At 48.8% G+C, this 22,043-nt stretch overlaps 2 protein-coding genes across 2 annotated transcripts in view; one reads left to right on the forward strand and one right to left on the reverse strand.

The window, feature by feature from the left end:
- LOC107123806 overlaps positions 1–15,282 on the reverse strand; it is a 26,144-nt gene extending 10,862 nt beyond the window's left edge. The window contains 4 exon segments of the mRNA XM_015427151.1: positions 2,295–3,358; positions 11,700–11,808; positions 12,286–13,155; positions 15,247–15,282. Of these exon segments, the coding sequence (XP_015282637.1) occupies positions 2,295–3,358; positions 11,700–11,808; positions 12,286–13,077 (1,965 nt within the window). The 5' untranslated portion in view covers positions 13,078–13,155; positions 15,247–15,282.
- The window catches only part of LOC107123819 (zinc finger protein 850-like), a 399,053-nt gene that overhangs the window by 24,456 nt on the left and 352,554 nt on the right, over positions 1–22,043 (forward strand). The window lies entirely within an intron of this gene.

Genomic DNA, 22,043 nt, shown 5'->3' on the forward strand with positions numbered 1-22,043 from the left:
TGGTTTCCAGCCCGAGGTGGGGAAACACCTGGAGAGTTGGAGGGGGTGTGGGGCCTGGGGAGGGCAGGGTTTGGGGAGGGGAGGGACCTCAGCCGGGTTCAATGCCACAGAGTCCACCTTCCAGAGCAGCCATTTTCTTAGGGCTGCCAGGCAATGTTCCCTCTAAGCTGTGGAGTCTTGTGAGCAAAAATTCTACTTTGTGAGCTCCTGGCATTAAAGTAGTGAGCAAGTGATTTGGCTGCTGCATCAATTAGTTTGCTCTGGAGCCCTCCTTCCTGAGCTGAGACAAAAATGTGTGAGCCAGAGGCTAAAAAGCTGTTGAGCTAGCTCACACTCACTCATCTTAGAGGGAACCCTGCTGCCAGGTCTGTGTTGGAAAATACTTGAAGACTTTGGGGGTGGGTCCAGGAGAGGGTGGGGTTTGGGGAGGGGCCTCAGCATGGTGCACTGCCATAGAGCCCACCCTTCAAAGCAGCCATTTTCTCCAGGGGAGCTGGTCTCCGAGTCTCCGTGGTTCCTCCTCCACACAGAGTAATTCTAAACCACCGATAACATACAGATTGCCACTTGGAGAGAAGCCAGGATAGTCAGGGCTTCTTGCCTTCACAGAAATTGTTTTAAACTACCGGCAGAGTTCATGCCTTACTGTGTGGAAGGGGGTGGGTTTCGTCCGGTATGTCAGATGCTCATCACAGACCTGACTGACAGTTACATTAGCTCCTCTGGATGGAAAGGGGTACTTAATATCTGGGTTTTACTCTTGCTCAGGGATTTTTTTGTAGAAAAAGCCCAGCAGGAACTCATTAGCATATTAGGCCACACCCCTGACAGCATTGCACACTAGCATATTAGGCCACACCCCCATGCTTTCCCTTGGCTTGCTGGGCACCCCGGGGCTGCAGGGAGCCCTGGCAAGCCGGCCCTTGGAGGGGAGGGGAGGCAGTTTAAACTTGGACAGGCTGGGGAAGGCACCTGGAGGCATTTAAATGCCTCCCCAATCCTTCCAGGGGGCTCCTGGCCCGCCCACCTCGGAGTCGCGGGGGTGTGTGTCACTCTCCAGGCCTTTCCTCTGTAGCCACGCAAGCAGCGGTTTTGGCTGTACTGGGCGTGGCCAACTCAGAAGCCACCCGGAACTCCGTTCCTGTGCGTTCCTGCCCCAAAATAGCCCTGCTCTTGTTGCTCCTTGTTCTGGCCAACCACCCTCCGTTATGGGTCTTGACAGAGCAGCCAAGGATATTCTTTATGGAACTACCGTGCACTATATTTAAGTATTGAATTAAGAATGATGAGTCAGTTTTGTATGCTGCATACCAGATTCTTATATGTATTGAAGGTTTTACATTTTGGGTTTGAAGTTCAATACATAAGAGGTTCTTTGAAACAACTGCCTCTCTTTCTTGATGCAGCTGGGATCCCTGCCAGTTTCTCTCCCTCCCCAATGGACACGGTGGGGATGGGAGCCCATGAAAAGGTTCCTGCACTCCTAATTCCCCCTACAGAAGCCATTTTGTGGCTGGAACTGCCTCCTGCGGCAGCCATTTTGTGGCTGCACCCACCATGCTGTGTCAGAATTCTGATGATGCCCGCAGACTCAAAAAAGTTGGAGACCCCCTGGAATATAAAGCTTTGCTTATGCCAGCTGGTGCAACTTGAAGGAAGGACTGGGGGGAAATGTCACAGTATAAATATTTAGACCCAAGTTCACAACAAGGATCGGATCTCACCATTATCACATCCAACTGAAGGGTCAACCCCAATTTGGAACCTGCTGGAAAACCCAGTGTCCCCAAACCCTGGAGCCATTACCGGACTTTTCATGTCCCAACTCAAATAATTGAACAGACAACAACTCCTACTTGGTTATACCCTTTTAAATCCAAATTTGGGGGGTGTTCTTTCAAGCGCATTGTTCAACTTCATAAAAGGCCATCTTCCCCCGACACCTGCAAATGTCTGCAAATGGGTGAACTTAGCCCCCAAAATGCAACAGCACACAGAGAAAAAAACTTTATTATCAATACAGTTAGCATAACATAACTATCACTGAACAAGAGGTGTTCCTATAAAAACGGCAAGAAAATTCCACCCTGGTTTCCACTGTAAGCAACTGACAGAAATGTTATGATGTAGGTTTTCCCCAAAATAATCTTTAGGGTTCCCTAGATAATTAGCTCTGGTTTCTAATAGCACCTTTTGTTACAACCAGAGCATTTCTCTGCTGCTCTCCTGTCTGTCATTTGATCATTTGCTCATGGAAAAAGTTTCAGCCCAGGTAGATTTCAATGAAGCCAAGCACTGAGGCTCAACCTCTTTCTGCATTTCCCCATGCTGATGAATGCTCATTTCCCCTCAGCGTGATTCCTTTGATGCAACGTGAGGTTGGTTTTTTTGCTGAAGCTCTTCCCACACTCGGTGCAGTTGTAGGGTTTCTCCCCAGTGTGAGTTCGCTTATGGGAAATGAGGCTAGAGCTCTGGCTGAAGCCCTTCCCACACAGAAAACACTTGTAGGGTTTCTCGCCGGTGTGGATCCTCATGTGCTTAATCAGGGTGGAGTGGTTGCAGAAGCTCTTGCTGCAGCTCGAGCATTTGTAGAGTCTCTCCCCGGTGTGGATTCTCCGATGGGACGTCAGGTTGGAGCTCCAAGTGAAGCTCTTCCCACACTCCAGGCAGGTGTATGGCTTCTCCCCGGTGTGGATTCTCTGGTGCGACGTCAGGTTTGTGTTCTTGCTGAAGGCCTTCCCGCACTCTAGGCACTTGTAGGGCTTCTCTCCAGTGTGGATCCTCTGATGGGAAATGAGGTGGGAGCCCTGACTGAAGCTTTTCCCACACTGGGAGCATTGGTACGGTTTCTCCCCTTTGTGGATTCTCTTGTGCTTGATCAGATCTGACTGGCTACAAAACCGCTTGCTGCAGACTGGGTCTGGGCAGCCATACGGCTTCTCCCCTGTGTGGATTCGCAGGTGTGAGGTCAGGTTTGTGCTCCGGCTGAAGCTCTTCCCGCACTCGGGGCAGTGGTACGGCTTGGGCTCTACTTGGCATTCGAGAAGGTTCCTGGTCTCACTGAAGCCGTCCCCAAACTCAAAGCTTCGAGACGGCGGCTCACCTACGTCGATTCTCCAATGAAGGCTGAGATACTTGCTCCTCCCCTTTTCCGTTGATGGATCCAGCCAAATGGGAATCTCATCCAAATCCTCACCCTCACAAGGACTGGATGGATCCCTCCTCTGTTCTGCCTGGTTCTCCTCCTGCCTCTTGGGTCCACCTCGGTTCCAAAAGTTCTCCTTGGATGCTTTGTGGCCAACTTTTTCTAGCGGTCTCCCAGGCAGTTCCCCCTTATTCTCACTCTTCCAGCCATCACCTGCTGGAACAAAGAGAGAAACCCAATAAAGGCATAAGAGAGAAGCATTTCACTCAGTCCCAGCAGGTGTGTGTGTCCAGTCATCACAGTCTTTCTCCTGTCTCTCCCTCCACTGTTTGCGGAAGTTGCCTGCCGGTTCTAACTGCGGGGTGGGGGTCAACCATAAATTTACACAGAAGCCGTTTGCGAAATGCAAAAGAAAAAAAAAGTTTATTTGTGATCACAAAGGAGAGCCCCCAACTATCTGGAGACTGAAGGAGGGTCTCTCTGAATAAAATCATATGATGATCTTATATACCCTTTAAGTCACGGGTGTCGAACTCATTTGTTATGAGGGCCGGATCTGACATAAATGAGACCTTGTCAGGCTGAGCCATGTGTGGCCTAAAATGTAATGCCAGGTAGCGGAGATATAAACTTTATAAAGGACACAAACACAAAGGGTTTTTTTTAAACTTAAAATAAAAAACATGCTTAAAACATTAGCACTCTTGCAATATTTTGTTTATTTAACAGTGTCTGATAACTAACCCCTCTTGCTCTGAATGATTGCATCAAAATGTCTGTGCTGTTGCAATCTTGAGTATGCCGTTCAGGTGTGTATCCGTAAGCTGCAAACCTACGATGATGCAGCAGCAGCAGAACTGGAAAAAGAAGCAGAAGACAGCCAGTTCCACTGCGGGCCTGATAGAAGCCCTCTGGGAGCCTGATCTGGCCCCCGGGCCGCATGTTTGACACCCCTGCTTTAAGTAAAACTCATTTTGCATAAAAACATATTATGACATCAAATGAGCACGGTAGCTGCCGGTATTTCTATCTTTGCAGTTTCCTGTTTTTGCCTTCTGCAGACACTATTTTGGGCTGAGTAAACAGGACATCATAGAGCATACACAAAAACCTCTGCACTGGTCCCCCTTTCACACAGTTAAAGAAATGTAGTCCCATGCTGAATAATTATAATGTGCTAAATAATATTATTACTATCAGACCTAATGTTTACTAGCACTTTATGATACTGGATTGTTTTAAAAGTGTGTCGTGTGTTCAAAGCTGCCTTGAATGCACGATATGTTGTGAAACATCTAATTGAATTGTAATATAAAGCTTCGTCCTGGGCTAGGATCCAAATCCATCCAATCGTGTTACAAGCCCAGGAAGCACCTAACCAATCACTTTCAAGCAAGCTCCCTGAGCGGGAACATCCGTGATTGGTCCTTATGTGAACAACCTTATTGGTTGGCATTTGTACAGTGGGTGTGGCTACATTAGCCGGGAATGTTTAAAAGCAGGACAGCTGCAATGTAAAGGCTGTTCTGGCTATCTAATGTTGATCTGTGTTGGAGTTGTGTTCGAGTTGGAAGAATAAAGTTGTGTTCTTGCTGAATCACTCTCCGACTTCTTTGTTAAGCGAGCGACTTAACAAAAAGGTTTTACGACTGTTTATAATTGTTAGTTATGTGTTTTAACCTTTTATGTAAGCTGCCCTGATAGGGTTGCCAAATCGTTCTTACCTTGCGGCAGGGGGCTCCCGTTCAGCGTCTTGAGCACGCGCACGCCGCATGCACGTCACCCGGATGTGACGTGATGACGCCGGGCACGCTGGGGGCGGGGCCACAGACATTTGAGGGGAAAACTCTGAGGCACGCCGGGGTGGGGTTTCCCCCGGGGCCCGATTCCGCGGCGGCGGAAATCGGGCCTCCAAAGCGGGGGAAAATCCACCCCCCGGGGGGAATTGGCAGCCCTATGCCCTGAGCCTGCTCCGGCAGGGAGGGCGGGGTATAAATTTGATAAATAAATAAATACATAAACGTCAAAGCAGAAATGCAGACGCAAGCATTAAGAATTAAGCTTGCTTTCATCCAGTCTGGCCTACTTTTTTGGCTCTGTAAGAGGTCTTCCCCTTCACCACCACTTACAATGGGAAAACAAGAACATAAGAGGAGCCCTGCTGGATCACACCAATAGTCCATCTAGTCCAGCATCCTGCCTCACACAGTGGCCAATCAGTTCCTCTAGACAGCCGGCAACAGAGCATAGAGGCCGAGGCCTTCATAAGAACACAAGAAGAGCCCTGCTGGATCAGACCAACAGTCCGTTTAGTTCATCATCCTGCCTCACACAGTGGCTAAACTGGACAGCCAACAACAGGGCATAAACTCCAAGGCCTCCCCCTGATGTTGCCTCCTGGCTCTGGGATTCAGAGGATTAGTGCCTCTGAATGTGGAGGCTCCCCTCAGTCACTATGGCTAGTTGCCACTGATAAGACTCCATGAATCTACCAAACCCTCTTTGAAAGCTGTTTATTCTGGTGGCCATCACTACATCTGGCAGCAAATTCCACCTTGGTCCATCAGCAGCTCTCCTGGGACTCAGGCAGAGGTCTTTCACATCACCTGTTACCTAATCCTTGGAACTGGAGATGCCGGGGACTGAACCTGGGACCTTCTGTATGCCAAGCAGATGAGGCATGTCCCCCTCCCTAAATAAACTTGCCTTTTACTGAGTTAGACCCTTGGTCTACCTCATCTTTTCAACTGGAGATTGAACCTGGGACCTTCTGCATGCCAAGCAGAAGCTCTGCTACTAAGCTACAGCCCCCGCCATTAAGTCAATGTGTTGGAATTGCAAGTTGCTTACACTTCAGTCATTACAGAGTTAAATGTTGTTTGTTAGGAAACAGGATGTTACGTTACATAATGTATTCAACGGGTGGGAAAGTTTGTGGGAGTTGTTTACCCTAATGAAGTGACCTGTAACCTTTACATTGGTCAACTAACATCTTGTTTGTGGAAATGCTTTGATCTAGCATTAATGTATTCACAAGTTTATGGCCCTTTGTGTGAACCAAAGAGGTAGTTCTCTTCTAGAAGCCAAGACAGATAGAAAGATGTAGCTGTTAGCATATATTACTGAGAGTAACTGCAAGTATGTAACCCTTTATTTTATTTCTTTTATCCAAAGTACCATACCCATTTTTATTTTGTTTTCATAGTAAAGATATTTTTCTTTTACTAGTGTGGCTCTTGTGTTTGCAATACAACCATCGACCTTGAATTAAGAATCCCAACACAATGGCCACCCCGGTATCGTATTAAAATATCCAGAACAAGTCGGCAACCCGACAGTAGACCAAATTACTCTCCACTGAAATAGTCCTCTTAACTGCATAAGACACTCTGTACACCATCTGTTCACATAAAACGAGCTTTCTACCCTTATGACACCTGCACACCACTCAGACTGCAATGTCCCTGGTCCATCGCACCTGCGGTGTCGATGTTCCGAAGCTCGTTAAAGTCAGTGCACCAAGTAAATAATTCCCCAGAGCCCAAAACATTCACAGGGTATCTCCCTAGTCAAGATTCTCCATTGTCGAGTACAATTTGAACTGCTCCCACTGCCTCCAATAGGTTCCTGGATGAATTATAAATGCCGAACGGCAATGAAAGCATATCCGCGTTTTTTCTCCCTCTCCCAAAAGACTAGAACTCGAGGGCATCCAATGAAATGGATGGGCAGTAAGCAGAGAGATATTAAAACATGGAATTCGCTGCCAGAGGATGTAGTGATGGCCACAGGAATAAACAGCTTTCAAAGGGGAATTAGATAGATACATGGAGGATCAGTCTCTCAATGGCTACTAGCCATGGTGGCTGAGGGGAACCTCCACATTCAGAGGCACTGAGCCTCTGAATCCCAGACCCAGGAGGAAACACCACGGGAAGGCCTTGGAGTCTTTGCCCTGTTGTTGGCCCTCCAGAGGAACTGGTTGGCCATTGTGTGAGACAGGACGTGGGACTAAATGGACCATTGGTCTGATCTAGCAGGGCTCCTCTTATGTTCTTATGAAGGCCTCGGCCTCTCTGCCCTGTTGCTGGCCCTCCAGAGGAACTGGTTGGCCATTGTGTGAGACAGGACGTGGGACTAAATGGACCATTGGTCTGATCTAGCAGGGCTCCTCTTATGTTCTTATGAAGGCCTCGGCCTCTCTGCCCTGTTGCTGGCCCTCCAGAGGAACTGGTTGGCTGATGTGTGAGACAGAATGCTGGACTAGATGGACCATGGGTCTGTTCTTATGTTCCCAAGTACCCGTGAAATTCCCCATGAAGATACTGGTAGGCTCACTGATGCTTTTCTCATAAACACAGTAGAAGTTTCATTTCTTACCAGAATCGATTCCTGTCCGGACTATGATCTCAGGGGGAGCTGGGTCATGAGCCCAGCAAGGAATGGATTCCTCCACTTCTTCTGCTGGGGGGGTCTCCTGCTGACCACGCAGTCTTTCCTGGCTCCCCAAGGCACCTTGCTGCCAACAACAGTGGGAAACGTCACCTTCTACTTTCCACAACGACATTCCACGAGGTCCTGCTGCTTCAGGCCCTCCTGGGCCTTCTTGATCGATGGCATCCTCTACGGTCATCAGCTCTTGGGCTGCTGGATAAATGAGAATCCACAACTTTATTCCCTAGATTATTACAACACAGGAAACTGAAGAGGATTAAGGTGACAGAGGAAAAGGTGACAATTTTCTTACAGGAAGTAAGTTAAAACCCAAATAATGGTCATCCACTACACATACGCCAGTTCCTAGATACTAGGGTTGCAGATTGTTCTTAAATATTCCACCTAAGAAGGAGCATGTTTTCCCCCTACAAGTGCAAAAGGGGTTTTTTTCGACTGGTGATTTTCATGTATTTCATATTTATTAACATCTAATTTTTTAACCGTGCAATAGTAAACAAGAGAAGTGGAGGAAGAGAAAAAGAGTTTGGATTATACCCTGTCCTTTACTCGGAGACTCAGAGAGGTTTACAGTCTCCTTCCCACAACAGACACCCTGTGAGGTAGGTGGGGCTGAGAGAGCGCTTTCGAGAACTGCTCTTGAGAGAACAGCTCTACAAGAACTGTGGCTGATCCAAGGTCACACCAGCAGCTGCATGTGGAGGAGTGGGGAATCAAACCCAGTTCTCCCAGAATAGAGTCCACGCACTTAACCATTACACCAAACTGGCTCTCGAGTGATTAAACTGTGGAACTCACTGCCAGAGGTTGTAGCGAAGGCCACAGGAATAGGGGATTAGACAGATTCATGGAGGAGAAGTCTATCAATGGCTACTAGCCATGGGGACTAAAGTGAATCTCCACATTCAGAGGCAGTCAACCTCTGAATACCAGTGCCAAGAGGCAACATCAAGGGAAGGCCTTCCGCATCCTGTTGTTGGCCCTCCAGAGGATAAGTTTAGCCACTGTATGATACAGGATGTGGGACTGGATGGACCACAGGTCTGATCCAGCAGGGTTCTTGTGCTCAGGGCTATTTTGGGCAGGAACGCACAGGAACGGAGTTCTGGCTGGCTCCCAAGTTGGCCACGCCCAGCCGGAACTCATTAGCATAATAGGCCACACCCAACAGCAGAAACTCATTAGGATTGGCTACATTAGGGGTGTGTGGCCTAACATGCAAAGGAGTTCCTGCTACAAAAAAAAGCCCTGGGTTTTGACAACAAACAAGGTAAACAGAATAACAAGCAAAAGGCGGGTGTGGCTGGATAACCACACTTCTGGTAACATGGGGGTGCGTCCTAATGTGTTAATGAGCTGTGCTGACAGGGGTGTGGCCTAATATGCTAATTACTTTCTGGTGTTGGGTGTGGCCTATTATGCTAATGAGTTCCTGCTGGGCTTTTTCTACAAAAAGAGCCCTGCTTGTACTTATGTACCATTTTATGGCATTATATAATATTGCTGTTCCCTGCCTGGGGTCCTGAGTTGGTCAGGTCAAAGACTTATGACTTTTTTCAATGAATAAATAAATAACAAAACACCGTAAGAGATAAAAGGAAGGGGGGGAAAGAGGCCATCCTAGCCTCCTCTCCAGATCCCTGGAAGAGCTTATGAGCGTATCTTCTGTCAAGACAGAATCAGGTTGGTAGCCATGTTGGTCTGAAGCGCTGTTGGTCCAGTGGCACCGTTGAGATCAACAAAGTGGGCTTGCACACGAAAACGTATACCTTGAATAAAACTTTGCTGGTCTTGAAGGTGCCACTGGGACTCAAACTCTGATCCTCTTGTAGCTGTCATGGATACGCCTCGAAATACAGGAGAACAGTTGCTGGACTTGACCAAGATCATGAAAGATGTTGCGGCTCACATAAAGAGAACAAGCTCGGCCTTTCGGGAAACCAAACCAGTGACACAGAACAAACCTTTCAGGGAACCATCCCAAGAAGGGAGTCCGGAGACCGAGCCTTGAGGAACAGTCAGAAGACTACAGCGTGGCAACAATTATGTGGCCTTGTTAAGATCAGAAGTCATCCCGTTATCGATAGACACAATTTGTTTAGGCCCAGGTGCAGAAGTGTCTGAGAACTGCAAGAATGTCCAGCTTCACAGAAGATGTAATCAAGGACGGGAGTACCGGTTGAGGGCCGAAAGATAACTTGCAATCATTATTTTTTTTCCGGCTAGATAGGGTTAAAATAAATAGTAGTGAGGATGAACTCAAGGCTGGGTCTCCGGACTCCCTTCTTGGGATGGTCTCCTGAGAGCCCAGGTTTGTTCCCTTTATGTGAGCCGCAACATCTTTCATGATCTTCTCGGTCAAGTCCAGCAACTGCTCCCCTATATTTCGGGGCATATCCATGACAGCTACGACAGAGGATCAGAGTTTGAGTCCTGTAGCACCTTCAAGACCAACAAAGTTTTATTCAAGATATAAGCTTTTGTGTGCACGCACACTGTGTTGATCTTGTGCCACTGGACGCAAACTTTGTTCTGCTCCTTCAGACCAACAAAGCTACCCACCTGAATCTATCCAGTGGGACAATTAGCTATTGTCAGAAGATAATTCTAAAATCTTATAAATATGAGCTGTATTGATCAAGAGCAGGGGTGGCCAAACTGTGACTCGGGAGCCACATGCGGGTCTTTCACACATATTGTGCAGCTCCCAGCAGGGCAGCTGGGGAAGCGAAGGGGAGGCATACTTTTTCTCCCTCCCTCCCTCCCACCCTCCTTCCCATCTATTTGCTTTCTTTGTCTCTCTCTCTTTCTTTCCACCACTTTCATTCTTTCTTTCCACCTCTCTCTTTCTCTCTCTCTTTTACACAAATAAATATCATTAGCAAACAAATATCATTGGACAAATAAATATCATTATCAATATCTGTTTTTACCCTTTTGTTTTTGGCAGTCTCACTTAATGTTAATAAAAAAGAAAAATCTGCATATTTTTAAATAAAAATGTGTGTGCAATATTTGTTCATGTTTTGCGGCTCTCAAACATCCGATATTTATTCTATGTGGCTCTTACGCTGAGCAAGTTTGGTGACCCCTGATCAAGAGCTTCTTCTCAGGAGGGGCTCATTCCCTCTGACCTGCTTGCTTTTGGGTAAGAAAACTTTTATGGACTCATGTCATTTCTCTCCTTTAATTGTCTGTGTAACACTGATAAATGCATGGAATAATGTTTTGTTGATTTAGTCTATATTAGTAAAGGTAAAGGTTCCCTTGCTCGGGTTGCGGTGCTCATCTCCGTTTCAAAGCCGAAGAGCCAGCGCTGTCCGAAGACGTTTCCATGGTCATGTGGCCGACATGACTAAACACCAAGGCGCACGGAACGCTGATCGAAATAAAAAAGCTTAGAACGCAAGCAGAAGCGCTCTAATAGTATTGTGTACAGTAACCCTGAAGGTTACTGAGGTGTACATTTGGCTCCAAGTTAATGATCTGGTATAGCAAAGCTAACTAGATGCCTGGGGTTTCTTAAGTGCGTGCTCATACCTGAATCCGGCCTGTCCAGAGTCGAGGGCATTCAATGAAATTAATGAGCAGTAAGCTTAGGATAAAAGGAAGTCCTTCAACCAAAGAATAACTAACACACGGAATTCACTGCCGCAGGAAGTGATGGCAGCTACAAGCATAGACAGCTTCAAGAGGGGATTGGAGAAACATATGGATCAGAGGTCCATCAGTGGCTCTTAGCCTAGATGGAACACTCTGTCTGGAGCAGTGATGCTCTGTATTCTTGGTGCTTGGGGAGCAACAGTGGGAGGGCTTTTGGAGTCCTGGCCCTGCTGGTGGACCTCCTGAGGGCACCTGGGTTTTGGCTACTGTGTGACACAGAGTGTTAGACTGGATGGGCCATTGGCCTGATCCAACATGGCTTCTCTTATGTTCTTATCCAGAACAGTACCCCCCCCCTTCTTCTGAGACAGGGCTACGCTCTGAAACTGTGAGTGGAGAGAACCTCCAGAGCTCCAGAAAAAAGAGGCCCAGTGGGGTCCAGCTCGGAAGGAGCTTCAGAGCATCCAGGCAAAAAAAGAGAGGCCTTCCTCCTTACCGGACACGCTGCGAGCCCCATCATCTTCCTCCTTGGTTTCTCTGGCCAACTGACGCTCCGAAATCTGGCCTGCCTCGGAGAGAGCCACACCCCCTTCTTCCAACACCACCTGCAAGAAATCAGAATTTTCAAAGTAGAAGATCTTTGGGGAACATCTAACACCAAAAAATGGGGAAGGACCCATGTCCGCCACCCTGAGTCTCTTGGAGAAATATCAGATGGGGAGAGAAATGGGTTGAGAAAGGAAAACCCTCTAGAGGGTATTCCAACATCACTATATCTCTGTCAGGGTCAGGCTGAGGCAAAGGCTATCTGTCTACAAGCCTTGTTCAGAGGGGCATCATCTTTGGAAACCAGGTGGACGGCCACAGCAGACAGGGCCTTCTCTGCTGTGGCCCTTTGTAATGCAGTCTGCTGCAACCCTGGCAAGTTTCTGGTGCCAGAGGGCCCTTTTTGGTGACTTTCATTTTACATTGCACAGAGTGTTGGACTAGGTGGGCCACTGGCCTGATCCAACTTGGCTTCTCTTATGTCCTTATATTTTTAACTCTGTCCCTCACTTAACAGCATAAGGAAGGGGTCTCACCTGGTCTTCCTGTCCCTGGGCATCTTGTTGACTCTGCAAGAAGTCCTCAGCCAGGGCCACTGCTTGTGAGCAGCTCTCGGGGCCATGTTCTCTCACCCAGCTCTGGACCTCCGGCGGAAGGATGCTCAGGAACTGCTCCAGGATCAAAAGCTCCAGGATCTGCTCCTTGGAGTGTTTCTCTGCTCTCAGCCAACCATGGCAAAATTCCTGGAGGCAGCGGTAAGCCCCTCTAGGGCCATCCGTCTCCTGGTAGCAGAAGCGCCTGAAATGCTGACGCATCCTCTCTCTCCTCAGGGAGTCCCCTTGCAAAATGGCCGCCTTCACCTTCCCATAGTCCTCTCTGTCCCTGGCCTCCAGCCTGCTGAAGACCTGTTTGGCTTCCCCACTGAGGGCTGGCAGGAGCCGGGCCGCCCACTCATCCTTGGGCCAGTGACAGGCTTCGGCCACCTGCTCGAAGGAGGCTAAGAAGGCCTTGGCGTCATCCCATGGGGCAGTGGGCCTCTCTGCCACTGGCGGAAGCCCCGGCATTGAACGAGGGGGATCCACGGTCCTCAGGAACTCCTGCCACTGGGCTTCCCAGCGCAGGGGCAAACCTTCCTCTGGTTCCTCCTTCACCCGATACAGAATCGCCCTACTGAGGGATCCTGTGGTACTTTCAGGAGGTGTCGCTTCAGAAGGCTTACTTTCTCCTCCCCGGTCCATCCTGGGCTTGTGATCCTGGGGGACACAAATCGCTTTCCCCGGTCCAGCTGATGCCTCCCATCGGGAAGGGTCTTGCGTCTCCATTTTCATCTTTGGGTAAACTCCCAAGGGTGGGTGCAGAGGACAGAAAACTGAGGAATGCCAACAATCCAGACAGGTAGCTCTTGCCTGAAGGTAAAAAGGGAGCGATTGAACTTTCAGGGACCAACACTTTTTAAAATCTATTGGTTCTAGGGAAGCACATGCAAATTTAACTCCCTGATCAGTGTTCCCTCTAAGACGAGTTAGTGTGAGCTAGCTCACAGTTTTTTAGCCTCCGGCTCACACATTTTTGCCTTAGCTCAGGAAGGATGCCAAATAGCTCGCTCACAACTTTAATGCCAGCAGCTTACAAAGCAGAATTTTTGCTCAGAAGACTTCACAGCTTAGAGGGAGCATTGCCCCTGATCCTTTTCAGAAATGCATATTCAAAGCCCCAGTCAAACCTTTGCGCTTTCTGCCAAGTAGTCACAGAAGGAACCAAATCGTTGTGTCATCAAGTAATAGCCAACGCTCCCTCTAAGCTGTGGAGTCTTGTGAGCAAAAATCCTACTTTGTGAGCTACTGGCAATTAAAGTTGTGAGCGAGCGATCTGGCTACTGCATAAATTAGTTTGCTCTGGAGCCATTCTTCCTGAGCTAAGACAAAAATGTGGGAGCCGGAGGCTAAAAAACTGTGAGCTAGCTCACACTAACTCAGCTTAGAGGGAACACTGGGACCGATTTCTCATAAGCAGCTGTGCCACCCTCGCTCTTCCCTTTCCTCCAACTGTATTTGTCAGTTTCCCACAACTTGCTGCGTGGCTGCATTTTGACCCACAGCACCCCCCAATTTCCCCCATGTCTTCTCGATCCAAATCTGGCTATCCAGAGCTATCCAGGTCAGGGCACCAAATCAGCCAGTAACGCATAAGAAACAGCAAAATGGTCACGCCAGGAAACCCAGCAGTCATGATCCCACACACAACCACCCGATCCCATGTCATGAATCCAAATTCACATGCTACCAGATGAAATTATAAAATGCCACCAGAAGTTCCTCATCATAATAATAATTCTTATTGTATGGCACTGTGGTGTAGTATAGTCAGGAGATCCTACGATTGTCTGGCAGCCAAACATTCTAGCTCTTTAGCATTATGCACCACTAGGTGGCGAGCTAGACTTCTTTCTGAGGCAGAGACGTTTCAGAGCTAGTTTGCCACTGTCTTCCTCTGCATCACGGCCCTGGTATTCCTTGGAGTCACCCTTCCAAATAGTGGCCAAAGCCGACCACGCTCAGCTTCCGAGATCTGACTAGCCTGGTTCCTCAATTAATTCGAGACAGGGCTTAGTAAAACAAGCTGTGTGAGTGTGCCAGTCCACATTCTTCAGTCCATTGACAAAAAGCCCCAACCAATCCCCCAGAAATACACCTGAGTGGGAGGAGAGGTAAGAAAATCCTTGCTAGAGTTGTTCTTTGCTGTGCACCAAGAATGTGGATTTGACCAGCAATCTAACAACAGAGTTGAGGAATTTTAGACATGAGTCCCACTGATTTAGGGTTTAAGCCAAGCACAGCACACTGGATTTGTGACATTTATGGGACAATCCGTGGACAGGGGTGTGACTTGGGGAATCTGATGGACTTGGGCTATTCCTGTGGGAAAATGAGGATCTGTGTAAGTGATCCGTTCACATCTAGGGTCAGATCCATTCTGGGGCTGAACCTTCCTTACGTTTTCAGAGACCGCGTGGATTGAGAGCCAGGGTAAAACGTTGGGCTAGGATCTGGGAGATCCAGGTTCCAATCCCCACCCTGCCATGGAAGCTTGCTGGGTGACCTTGCCCAGTCCCATAACTCTCAGCCTAACCTACCTCACAGGGTTGTTGTGAGGATAAAACGGGGGAAAGGAGAATGATGTAAGCCAATTTGGGTCCCCCATTGGGGAGAAAAGCGGGGTATAAATAAAGTCAATAAATAAATAAGGGCACAGGGTAACAATTCATCCCACCGCTCTGCTTTTCATGGGTAAACTACCCATGTGCAATGGGAAAGCAAACCAAACATTTAAACTGGGAGTCCCCGGCTCTGCACCTTCTCCTCTTCTCTCCCTCTGGTGTGCATGAGTTTTGAAGGCAGGGGAGCTGCTCCTGCCTGCATCCCTTCCTTCCTCCCGGGGTCCCCCAATCTCTATTCAGACGTGCAAAAAAACCCTCCAAGATCTTCTCTTGCACTCACCTAGCACAGCCAAAACCACGTGCGTCTCCGCCCCCTCCCCACCTCAAGGAGGGATCTCCAGCCCACAAAGCCGCCAGTCCCGGGGAAACAGCATTCACACGAAACCCGTGTCCGGAGGAGTCGAGGCACAGGCTCGCCCAACTTTGCAAACGGGTCCCCTTCCTCAGACTCCCCCCGCCCCTCGACAAAGATCCCAGCGTCGCTGCCGGGGCCCAGAAGGAGCCCCCTCCAGTTTGCCTTCTGGCCCGATTTCCAGGCTGGGCGAGTGGGGGGCGGCATTTGCTGCCAAGCCTCCCTCCCTCCCCCTTTGCAACAGAAGAGGCTGGGTCCGCATCCCGTAGGGGCTGGCAAGAGGGATCCTGGGAATCGTAGTTTCTGGGTTCTCGGAACTACAGTTCCCGGGTAGCCTCGGCGAGAGCAGCGGGAGTCGCGGCTCGTTGCCTTGTGGAAGAGGGATCGAATGGATTTCCAGGAGAAAACAGAAAAGGATCTCAAGGTGCTAACCGAACGTGCCTTACCCACCTCCTTGGATAGGGCTTGCAACACAATCCTAAGCACGCCTATTAAGGAGCAACAATGTCAGTCTATGCCAAAGAACAGTTTCATCGAATCATAAAGGTGGAAGGGGCCTCCAGGGTCATCTAGTCCAACCCCCTGCACAATGCAGGAACTACACAAATACCTCCCCCTCCACACCCACAGTGACTGCTGTTCCACGCCCAGAAGATGACCAAAAAAATAATAATAACCCTCCAGGATCCCTAGCCAAACTGGCCTGGAGAAAAATTGTTTCCTGAACCCAAAAGTGGCAATAGACATTTCCCTGGGCATGTAAGAAAGAAAGGGCCAGGAGAACTAAGCACTGAGGCAACACTTCCTGCCCTCCCCCTCATGATCTGCCTAAGTTGACAGGATCAGCATTGCTGTCAGATGGCCATCTAGCCTCTGTTTGAAAACCTCCTCTAGTGTATCCAGCCCTGACAAGGCCGGGCATGTCCGGACTTGCCCAGGGACAAAACCTCAAGCTTCGTATCTAAAGTCAATGGGCCAGAAGGATCCTAGCAGGCCCTATCAGATGGCTAGGTCCCAAACTGTGAGGCCAATAGGTCTCTCGGTTACTGTAAATAGCCTATCGGGGAGTGGGGTGTGTTTTGGTGGTGGGTTTCCAAGGGAATATAAACCGGCCTGCGAGCCAGCCAAGGTGTCTTTTGTTCCCGACTAATAAAGGTATGCTTAACTGAAATCACTCTCCATCTGCATACTTTTCACCTCCAAAGAAGGAGAACCCACCACCTCCCGCAGAAGCTTGTTCTACTGAGGAACCGCTCCGTCAGGAAGTTCTTCCTATTATTTAGCCGAAAACTCTTCTGATTTAATTTCAACCTGTTGGTTCTGGTCCGACCTTCTGGGGCAACAGAGAACAACTCTGTACCACCCCCTAGAGCCCTTCGAGTACTTGAAGGTGGTTATCACATCACCTCTCAATCGTCTCCTCTCCAGGCTGAACATACCCGGCTCCTTCAACCTTTCCTCATAGTGCTTGGTCTCCAGACCGTTCACCATCTTTGTTGCCCTCCTCTGGACACATTCCAGCTTGTCTATATCCTTCTTAAATTGTGGTGCCCAAAACTAAAGACAATACTCTAGGTGAGGTCTAACCAGAAGAGAGTTTGATTTTGAAGTCCACATGACTATAAAACCAGGCCTGACAGCACAAGCAGAATCGCCAGGGCAGGCAGATCTGTGAGCTCAGGACCCTTAATTTTCCCATGGCCAAAGCCATGCCAGGCTTCCTAGTTCAAAACCAGTACTGTGCCCCAGGACTGGAACTGAACAGGGAGCTCTTGATGCACTGGTATGATCTGCTCCCTGTAGCCCACCCCAAGGACTAGTCTTATTGCCGCACTGTGGACTAATTGAAGTGTCTGAACTGTCTCCAAGGGCAGCCCCACTCAGAACACATTATAGTAATCAAGGCTCCCTCTAAGGTGTAGAGTCTTGTGAGCAAAAATTCTACTTTGTGAGCTACTGGCATTAAAGTTGTGAGCGAGCCATTTGGTTGCTGCATAAATTAGTTTGCTTTGAGGCCATCCTTCCTGAGCTAGAGCAAAAATCTGTGAGCTGGAGGCTAAAAAACTGTGAGCTAGCTCACACTAACTCAGCTTAGAGGGAACACTGATAGTAATCTAACCTGTGGGGGGGGGTGAGGAGATAAAAACTCTTCAATATCTTTCCTTTCACCTGCTCCCAAGTTGTGTGGCTCTTGCTTCTTCTTCAACGCCCACCCAACTGCCGTCTCTTTTTCAAAAAAAAACAAAAACCCACCCCACCCCCCCAGTTCCTTTCCCAGGATTCTCCACCATTGTTCAGCGGGAGGTTCCGTGGCTGAGAGCCACATGCTTCAAACTGGGGTTGCTACCAAGGCTCCCTCTAAGCGGTGGAGTCCTGTGAGCAAAAATTCTACTTTGTGAGTGACTGGCATTCAAGTTGTGAGCGAGCGATTCGGCTACCGCATAAATTAGTTTGCTCTGGAGCCATCCCTTCCTGAGCAAAGGCAACAATGTGTGAGCCGGAGGCTGAAAAACTGAGAGCTAGCTCACACTAACTCAGAGGGAGCACTGGTTGCTACCTCTCTGGGCCGGGGGATTCCTGGAGATTGCGGAGGGTGGAACCTAGAAAGGGCAGAATTTGGAGAGGGGAGAGATGTCAGCAGGGTATAATGCCAGAGAACACACCCTTTCTTCTCCAGGGGAACTGATCTCTGTAGTCTAGAGATAAACTGTAATTCCCAGGAGATCTCCCCAATGTTCCCTCTAAGCTGTGGAGTCTTGTGAGCAAAAATTCTACTCTGTGAGCTACTGGCGTGAAATTTCTGAGCGAGCGATTTGGCTACTGCATCAATTAGTTGGCCCTGGAGCCATCGTTCCTGAGCGAAGACAAAAATCTGTGAGCTGGAGGCTGAGAAACTGTGAGCTAGCTCACACTAACTCAGCTTAGAGGGAACGCTGCTCCATACCCTGCCTGGAGGCTGCCAACCCTACTTGGAATGGATGATCTGAATCAGTGTCCAACGTTCTGGAGGCGACTGGTCAGCAGACTTCTACGCACCTCATTCTGAAAACCCACCTTAAAAAACAAAAAGCTATATGTGGCATCTGAACATTAGGGTAACCCGTATATGTGTCAGATTCGTGTGGGTAGCTGTGTTGGTTGGAAGCAGCACAACAAAGTTTGAGTCCGGGGACACCTTTAAGACCCACAATGTTTTGTCCGAGGCATAAGCTTTCGTGTGCATGCGTACTTCCTTCAGATACAGGCTGTATCTGAAGAAGTGCGCATTCACATGAAGGCTTATACCACAAATAAAACACGGGTCTTAAAGGTGCCGCCGGACTGATATATGTGTCAATCATAAGAAATAATAATAAAAATCCATCTGTGTCAGAACAAGAGCAAATAAAGGGCGAGAGATCCTCAAAGCAAGAAAAAGAGTGTACCGAGGAAATAAAGTGCCTTAAAAGACTTCGTGTGCAATGCAGATTAGCAAATCCACTCACATCAAAAGTCCTCGCTCTACTGGGGTGTAATGTATCCAGTCCAGACAAGTTCAGACATGTCCTGACAAGTCTAGAGACAAACGTGGAGCTTCGCTCCAAGAGACAATGGACTATGCGGATCCTAGCCCACTCCAATCAGGGGGCTAGGTTCCCGGCCAGAGCCTATGGGACTCTTGGCCACTGTAAATAACCTATAGGGAAGTAGGGGTGTGTTTTGGGTGGCGGTTTCCCGGGGGGGGGGGGGATATAAGCCGGCCTGTGAGCCGGCCAAAGTCGTCTTGTTCCGGATAGAATAAAGTACGCTTTGCTGAAATCACTCTCCGTTTGCGTACTTTTCACGGGGAAATTAGGGAAAGTGGATGATTCGGAGAGGAGATTATGGGGATGCTCCAAAGCAAACACGCTCTGGTTTGGATGCCAAACCAAATCGAAACCTCTATATAGAAGCTGTCTGTCTATCCATCTATCTGCCTACTTCACTGGGGCTTTGTGAGGATAAAGTGAAAGAGAGGAGAGCGGGAGACAGGTGGAGAGATAGACAGACAGACCAGAAAGAAAGGCAGCCAACTTCACAGGGTTGCCGTGAGGATAAAGTGAAGGACAAGAGAACGGTAGATAGATAATTAGGTTAACAAGTTTCATGGCAGAGTATGGATTCTTCGCTTGATTTCCCAGTTCCTAGACCGACTGCTACACCACCCTGGATCTCAACAGGCAAGTTTCCATACTGAGTCCAGAGGCCAAAAGAAATCCAGTCAATCACACCTCTAGAGGGAAGGCATTCCACAGCAGCCAATCGTGCAGATTCCAGGTGAACCACCTCTGCAGGGCACAGTGCCCACTGGGGCGGGGCGGGGCTTCCTCCGAGCTCCCAGCAACTCTCCAAGGCTGTAGCGCACCAGGAGTAACTCTGCATATGTTCCCCAACGAGCACTCCAGTCCGGGTCTAAACATCTCCTGGTGGTTCCAGGTCCCAAAGAGGCCAGACTAGCGGCGACTAGGGCTAGGGCTTTTTCGGTGGCGGCTCCTACCTGGTGGAATGAGCTCCCAGGGGAGATCCGGGCCCTGCGGGACCTTGCACAGTCCCGCAGGGCCTGCAAGACGGAGCTCTTCCGCCAGGCGTTTGTGTAGGTGCCGCCACGACTGTTACCATCTGTCTACGACTATTACTATCTGTCCTAGCCCTTATTACCAACTCGCCGTGAGTGCAAAAATGGTGGTACTGCGTGGAGCTGTGGCCACTAAGGATAGCATCCTGATGACGTCTTCGGTTCCCTTGTTAGTTGTTGGGGAGAGCACTTATGTTGCACTGAATGTTTTTAAAATGCAGTTTTAATGTTTTACGTATTGGGCATTGGCCCCATCTGTACGCCGCCCTGAGCCCGTTCGCGGGGAGGGCGGGTTATAAATTTAAATAAATAAAATAAATATTGTAAAGACAAATTGCCAAATTGGCTAGGTAGCATTGTAATGCCACTGTGTCCGCTCTGTGGTCCATGACTGGCTGAGATCGTTCACTCACTCAAGACTGAAACAGAAGAAAGGGCTGCCACAGCAGTTGCAAGAAGGGAAAGGTCTGTGTCTGAGAACTGATGTACTCAATAAAGTGGAGGGCCATCACGGGTTGTACAGGCATGTGTGAACCCATGGTTGCACAATTTTGCAACCTTTCCCATTGGAGTCTGCCTGATGAAGAGCTCTGTGGAACTCAAACATTTGCAGCATAAAATCACACTCCAAAAGGAAGAGGTTCACAACTGCAGGCTACTGCTATGGACTCAGTGCATGCCTTAAGCACAGTTCACCTTCCACTGACTATGATGGATTTAGAAAGGTATAAGGATTGGCCTGATAATCCTTTACTTGGATGCTCAGATGGTAGTTGTGGCCTAGAGTTCATTTTGTCAGCTCTGGAGGAGTAGAAAAGAGCAAGAGTCCAGTGCCACCTTAAAGACTAACAAAATTTGTGGCAGGGGACGAGCTTTTGTGAGTCACTGCTGACTTCTTTTTCAGCAAACCATCTTCAGATATCTGAAGAAGTGAGCAGTGACTCATGAAAACTCATATCAGGTTACAAATTTGGTGAGTTTTTAAGGTGCTTTAGGATTCTTGCTCTTTTCTACTGCTACAGACAGACTAACACGGCGACCCGTCTTGATCTAGCTCCGGAGGATATGTCAGCTGTGCCCCTTTCAGGAAACACTGGACCTCACCCCACTAGTGCATCCTCTGGTAACCTATAGCTTTGACTACAGCAATGCCGTTTTCATGGGGCTACCCTTGAAGACAAATTAGAAAATTTACAATCAGCAGCAAGTGGCCACTTAAACTGGGCCTATAACTTCAAAAATTAAATGATCTCCACACAGCCACTGTGTGAGACAGGATGCTCGACTAGCTGAACTACTGGTCTGATCCAGCAGGGCTCTTCTTATGAAGGCCTCGGCCTCTCTGCCCTGTTGTTAGCCATCCAGAGGAACTGGTTGGCCACTGTGTGAGACAGGATGCTGGACTAGATGGACAATTGGTCTGATCCAGCAGTGCCCTTCTTATGTTCTCATGAAGGCCTTGGCCTCTATGCCCTGCTGTTGGCTGTCCAGAGGAACTGGTTGGCCACTGTGTGAGACAGGATGCCGGATGAGATGGACCATTGGTCTAGTCCAACAGGGCTCTTATTATGATCTTATGAAGGCCTTGGCCTCTATGCCCTGCTGTTGGCTGTCCAGAGGAACTGGTTGGCCACTGTGTGAGACAGGATGCTGGACTAGATGGGCCACTAGTCTGATCCAGCAGGGCTCTTCTTGTGCTCTTATGAAGGCCTCGGCCTCTATGCCCTGTTGCTGGCCCTCCAGAGGAACTGGTTGGCCACTGTGTGAAACAGGATGCTGGACTAGATGGATTATGAGTCTGATCCAGCATGGCTCTTCTTGTGCTCTTATGAAGGCCTCAGCCTCTATGCCCTGCTGTTGGCTGTCCAGAGGAACTGGTTGGCCACTCTGTGAAACAGTATGCTGGACTAGATGGACTATTGGTCTGATCCAACAGGGCTCTTCTTATGTTCTTATGAAGTATTAGAAGGTCCCAGGTTCAATCCCTGGTATCTCAGGTTAAAGAATCTGGCAGTAGTGCAAAAGACCTCTGCCACAGACCCTGGAAAGCTGCTGGTAGTCCGAGTAGACAATACATAGTTTGATGGACTGATGGTCTAATTTCATATTTGAGCTTCCTGTGTGTTCATAT

Source organism: Gekko japonicus, unplaced genomic scaffold, assembly GCF_001447785.1.
Source record: "Gekko japonicus isolate JY-2015 unplaced genomic scaffold, Gekko_japonicus_V1.1 scaffold712, whole genome shotgun sequence".
Classification (NCBI taxonomy): Eukaryota; Metazoa; Chordata; class Lepidosauria; order Squamata; family Gekkonidae; genus Gekko; species Gekko japonicus.